The sequence below is a fragment of the Mus caroli genome, chromosome 5 (assembly GCF_900094665.2).
Source record: "Mus caroli chromosome 5, CAROLI_EIJ_v1.1, whole genome shotgun sequence".
NCBI classification, from domain to species: Eukaryota; Metazoa; Chordata; class Mammalia; order Rodentia; family Muridae; genus Mus; species Mus caroli.
Window position 1 is genome coordinate 79,149,285 of NC_034574.1, and position 6,356 is coordinate 79,155,640.

The 6,356-nt window shown below is 40.0% G+C and overlaps 1 protein-coding gene across 1 annotated transcript in view; it reads right to left on the bottom strand.

The window, feature by feature from the left end:
- Cenpc (centromere protein C) overlaps positions 1 to 6,356 on the bottom strand; it is a 56,521-nt gene that overhangs the window by 8,322 nt on the left and 41,843 nt on the right. Inside the window, exons 12-13 of the mRNA XM_029477789.1 lie at positions 1,203 to 1,307; positions 112 to 234 (exon numbers count right to left, since the gene is read on the bottom strand). Coding sequence (XP_029333649.1) covers positions 112 to 234; positions 1,203 to 1,307 — 228 coding nt within the window. The remainder of the gene's footprint in view (positions 1 to 111; positions 235 to 1,202; positions 1,308 to 6,356) is intronic.

The following is a 6,356-nucleotide window of genomic DNA, read 5'->3' on the forward strand; positions in this document are numbered from 1 at the left end:
AAAAAAAAAAATGGGAGTATGGCATTAAAAAGTGAGTTTTACGAATGAGAATATTATGTCTGAAGTTTTAAAAGGTATGAAATCTAAGTTATGAGAGGAACAGTTTCCTACTTTTATGGCTATTAAGATGGGTCTGCTTCTTGGTAACTTTTTTGTTGACTTTGCCGAGGTTTCTTTGTGCCTTTATTTTCGTGGGTACTGAAGCTGGGGATATTATTTCAAGCACAAGTTGTCCTAAAATTTAAGAAAAAAAGACAAAAATAACATTTCTGGGGACATTAAAAGCTTAAAGAAAAACATTAAATATATTATATTTCATTTCAAAGTACCTAGGGAAATATCACTACATGCTACAGCTATTAAAATGACAAAAATCCTAACCAATTTCACCTGAGTCTTTTTACACTCTAAGTTCAGAAGCACAGATAAAATAAGACTCAAGGACTTGTTACTCACCTGAAATAGTTTTCAGTGGAGAGTTAAAAACAAACAAACAAATAAACAAACAGAAGGAAGCTGCAGAAACTAGTAATGAATGGAAAGCAGCAAGCCACATTGAAGAATCCTTTAACATGACTACATCCATCTAAATAGGGAAGTAACTTCAACATTTAGCTCCTTGTTAACTCGTTATAAAGTTGCTAAGAATGAGAAGGTATCATCTCCATCAGATATCAATTTTCTCATGTCCTACTATGTTTCATTTTGAGCTGGAAGGCTGATTCACTAGGAAAGACTGTGTACTGCTCTTATAAAGAGCCAGCCTTGAGCTGTCAGCACCCATGCGGGGTGCCTCACAACCTCCTGGTCACTCCAGCTCCAGGGGACTCCAATGACTGCCTCCGTGCACATCCTCACACCTACCCACACATGTATAATTAAAATAAAATCACCTTAAAAAGGATTCTCTTTGCACAATTAGAAACTTCAGATATCTAAAGGGCAATGTCTACAAAATCAAACAGCCAGTCACAAAAGAGAAACAAAATCAGCATTTCTATAATAATGAGACAAACCTGAATTTGAAACCTATTCTTAGATGTGTTTATGTGTGTATGTGTGTGTGTGTGTGGTGGGGGGGGGGGGGGGGGGGGGTGATGAGGTAATGTATATAAATGTGTAGAATAAAGCCTGTCATATGGTAAGTTGGAGTAATAAAATTCCTTCATTTAGGAGACATTATACTCTGAAACAGGTCTTACCCGACGAGCTTTCTTGATAATCTACCCGTTCCCCTCGCCAATACTCCAAAGGTTTCAAACGTATTCTATTAGATCGACGAACATTTGGTGAGTTGGAGGGCAGTACTGTCAAAAGTTAAACATTCAATAAACAAAGTCAAAATATTCAATAAACATAGTAGAAAGATGCATGTCAACTTTTAGAACATAATGTTTCAATTAAGAGGCAAAAATCATTTCTAGATGTCTGTACAAATAAACAAAAGTCAGTGAAAAATGACCTCTACATTGACCAAAAAATAAAAATTTGATAATACCCATGTGTGAGAATATTAATGGTCTTGTCTTATCTGAACAAGGCTACACTCCATATATTAACCAGAATCATTGTTATAATTTGAGATTTCGTTAGTTTATGACTACTGTTAACCTACAGAACCACCTCTACCAGGTACTCCCAGTCAGAACATTTGGCTCCATCCCAGGCACATGAAGTTTTTATCTTCCTTCCTGTTCTCTGGACTCTCTAGACCAACCATTAGTCCTGCTGCAGCCTGCCCACCTGAGCAAGGCCTCCCAGCCCATTCCTAACCCTTGGGCCCCTATCTTCTGGTGCAGATAGTTTCTCCTCATCACACCTCTCAGCCTTTCCTTCTAGCCTGTCTCCAGTCCTTTGACGTCTTAGGCACCCACAGAACATCTACAGGGACACAAGTTACCACACTCAGCTGGGAATCAGGAATCCCAAAGAAATCACACTTGCCGAGGACCCAGAGTGGGCAATAGCAAGCAAGACAAGAATATCCACCACGTAACAAAGACAAAACAGATAGCTATGCAAGAAACACTTCAAACGTCGTAACTTCAGAAGCCACAAAAACAAACATGAATAACCAAGACGCCTTTTCGAGAAGACTGCAACCCTGTGGTAATAGACCCCAGGAAAAACATTTTAGCTGAAGCACAGCAAAGGACTGCAAAATAGCAGTAAACAAATATGCTCAAAGACCTTAGAGAGGATTATGAATAACCGTGTTGATGAAGATCACGAAAACACGAAGAAATGAATAAAGTCATGAGAACAAGTCAAGATACGTGAATTTAACAAAATAGAACCAGTAAATAAAACACAGACAAAAGTACAGAAAGGTATACTACTCAGCTATTATATACGATGAATTCATGAAATTCTTAGGCAAATGGATAGAACCAGAAAATATCACCCTGAGTGAGGTAACCCAATCACAAAAGAACACATATGATATGCACTCACTGATAAGTAGGTATTAGCCCAAAAGCTACAAATACCCCAGATACAATCCACAGACCACATGAATTCAAGAAGGAAGACCAAAGTGTAGGTGCTTCTGTCCTTCTTAGAAAGGGGAACAAAATACTCATGGCAGCAAATATGGAGACAAAGTGTAGATCAGAGACTGAAGGAAAGGCCATCCATCCAGAGACTGTCCCACCTGGTGATTCATCCCATATACAGTCACCAAAACCCAACACTATTGTAGATGCCAGGAAATGCTTGCTGAAAGGAGCTTGATATAGCTGTCTCCTGAGAGGCCCTGCCAGAGCCTGACAAATACAGAGGCAAATGCTCATAGCCAACCATTGGACTGAGTGCAGGGTCCCAATTGAAGAAGTTAGAGAAAGGACTGAAGGAGCTGAAGGGGTTTGCAGCCCCATAGGAATAACAATATCAACCAACCAGTAACCCCATAGCTCCCAAGGACTAAGCCACCAACCAAGGCTCCAGCTGCATATATAGCAAAGGATGTAGCAAAGGATGGCCTTGTCAGGCATCAATGGGAGAGGTCCTTGGTCCTATTAAGGCTCTACAGATGCCCCAGTGTAGAGGAATTGAGGGCAGGGAGGCAAGAGTGAGTGGGTGGATGGGTGGAGGAATACCCTCATAGAAGCAGGGGGAGGGGATACCATTTGAAATTTAAAAAAAGAAAATATCATCCCCCCCCCCAAAAAAATATATATATAAACACAGACAAAAGTAAAACCGTAATTTGAAAGTTCAGGATGTCAACCAAACTCCTCAAAAGCAAGCCTCATCAATGAAAGACACCGGAGAGAGACTCTCAAGTAATGAAGGAAGCAGAACAAGTAGCTCAGTTAAAGAATGTGTTAAATTTTAAGAAACCCAGATATGAACACCCAAGAAACATGGGACACTACAAAAAGACCAAACCTACATATAAGTGTAAAGGAAACAGATGAAACTAAGGTCAAATAGGAAATATTTTTAACAAAATCATAGAAAAACATTTCCCAATCTAAAAAAGAATACCTATCAAGATATGGGACCAGGAAAAGAAAAAAATAAAACCCAAAAACCTAAAAGAAATTAAGTTTTTGATATATACAACCTACCAAAGTAAAACTGAGATTAAACAATGTAAATAGATATATAACAAGTAAAATAGAAGCAATAACTAAGACTCTCCACCACCCCCAAAAAGGAAAGAAAAACAGCCCAAGGATAGAAGGATGCAGAATTCTACCACAAATTGAAAGAACTAACACCAATATTGTTCAAATTATTCCACAGAATAGAAACTAAAGGATTTTTTCCTAGTTGGTTCTACAAAGCCAATATTATCCTGATAGCAAAATTATACAAAGATCCAAACAAGGAGGAGTTACAGACCAAACATCCTTTATAAACATAAGATGCAAAAATCTCAATAAAATACTTGCAAACTTCATGCAGGTGCTCCAACAACTGGAGCAGGTGGGAAGGGGGGGGGGGGCTGTCCCTGACTCTGTTTCCTGCCTGTAGATCCTGGATCCTGTTCCCCTAACTGGGCTGCCTTGCCCTCAAGGGGAGAGGATATACCTTGACCTGCAGTAATGAGAGGTGCCAGGGTGGGTTGGTATCCGGGAGAGGGAGGCATCCCCCTTCTCAGAGGTAAGGGAAGCGGGGGATGAGTGGAGGGGCTGTGTGAGGAGTGTGCGATCATGATGTAAAGTGAATAAATTAATTGAAAAAGAAAACAAGCAAACAAACAAAAAAACCTCAACAACAATTAAAAAAAAAGAAATTAGGGAAACAGTACCTTCCACAGTTTAAAAAAAAAAATCAAGAGAAAGAGAGAGAGAGAGAATTAACAAGGCAAGTGAAAGTTTTAATACAAATTTTATGACACTGAAGAAAAAAACTGAAGACACCAGAAGATGAAAAGATCTCTCAAACTGTAGGATTAATATTGTGAAAAGATCCATCTTTCCAAAAGCAATCTACAGATTCAATGCAAACTCCCTCAAAATTCCAACATATTTCTTGACAGAATTAAACAGTCTCCAACTTCATATGGAAATACAAACACACAAAGGATAGCTAAAAGGATCCTGAATAATAAAAGAACTTCTAGAGCGAGTACAGTGATATAAACAGCACGGTACTGGTATAAAAACAGACACACTGATCAATATAAGCAAATGGAAAACCCGGTCTTAATTCCACTCACCACATGATTTTGACAAGCCAAAATTAACACAATGGAAAAAAGACAGCATCTTCAACAAATGGTGCTGGTCAAAGTGGACAGCTACATGTACAATGAAAATAGATGTTGCCCTGCAATAAAGCTCCACTTCGAATGTATCAAAGACCTCAATATAAGACCAGATACTCTGAATGTGGCAGAGAGTGAGGAATAGGCTTGAACTCATTGGCACAAGAGAAGCCTTTCTGAACAAGACATCAAAGCACAAGGATTAAGATTGTGGTCGTTTAAATAAGAATGACTCAAAGGCTCATATATTTTGAATGTTTTGTTCCCAGTTGTTTAGCAAGGGTTAGGAGATATAGCCCGGTTGGAGGAAGTGTGTCACTGGAGACTGAGCTTTGAGATTGCAGAAGCCCTTGTTCAAAAGCCCAGGCCCAGTCTTGTTCTCCCTCTGACTACACACTCTGAATCAGGATGTAAGCTCTCGGCAACTGCTCCAACACCATTCTTGGCCTGCTTGCTCTCATATTCCCCACCATAATGGAAATGGACTATTCCTTTAAACTGTAAGCAAGCAAGCCCCCAAATAAATGCTTCCTTTTATAAGTTGCTTCAGTCATGATGTTTGAACACAAAAATAGTACAACAGCTAAGCCAAAGTCCAAAAATTAATAAATAAGTTCTCATGAAACCGAAAAGCTTCTATATGGAAGACACAATAATTTGAGCATAGCTGCAATTAATAGGGTGAAAAAAAATTTACCAATTATACATCTGATAAAGGGTTCATATGTAGAATACATTCAGAAAAAACTGAACATTAAGAAAACAAATTAGCCCTTCCGGTCTGCGCCAGCACCGACGCACCTTGGGCACGGAGTCTGTGGACATCCCCAAGGTCCCCACATGACTCTCCATGGGATCTTCGAACCTCTGGTGAGTGAAACACAACTGATGCTCCAATCCAATTGAGAGGGACCTGAGACAGCATTAATTAGGGAAGCAGAAAACCCGGCCTGAGCAGGGTCACAAGTCCCTTACAGTCGGCACCAGCACCAGCAACGGGGCACCTTGGGCCCAGAGTCTGCAGACACCCCTAAGGTCCTCAGAGGACTCTCCATGGGATCTTAGGACCTCTGGTGAGTGGAACACAACTTCTGCCAGGAGGCAGGTTAGAACACCAGATATCTGGGCACCTTCCCTGCAAGAGGAGAGCTTGCCTGCAGAGAGTGCTCTGACGACTGAAACTTAGGAGAGAGCTAGTCTCCCAGGTCTGCTGATAGAGGCTAAAATAATAACCTGAGGTACAAGCTCTAACCAGAGACAACTATAACAACGAATTCCAGAAATTACCAGATGGAGAAAGGCAAACGTAAGAATCTTACTAACAGAAACCAAGACCACTCACCACCATCAGAACACAGCACTCCCACCCAACCAAGTCCTGGGCACCCAAACACACCCGAAAAGATAGTCCCGGATTTAAAAGCATATCTCATAATAATGGTAGAGGACATGAAGAAGGACTTTAATAACTCACTTAAAGAAATACAGGAGAACACTGCTAAACAGGTAGAAGACCTTAAAGAGGAAACACAAAAATTCCTTAAAGAATTGCAGGAAAACACGATCAAACAGGTGAATGAATTGAATAAAACCATCCAAGACCTAAAAAGGGAAGTAGACACAATAAAGAAAACCCAAA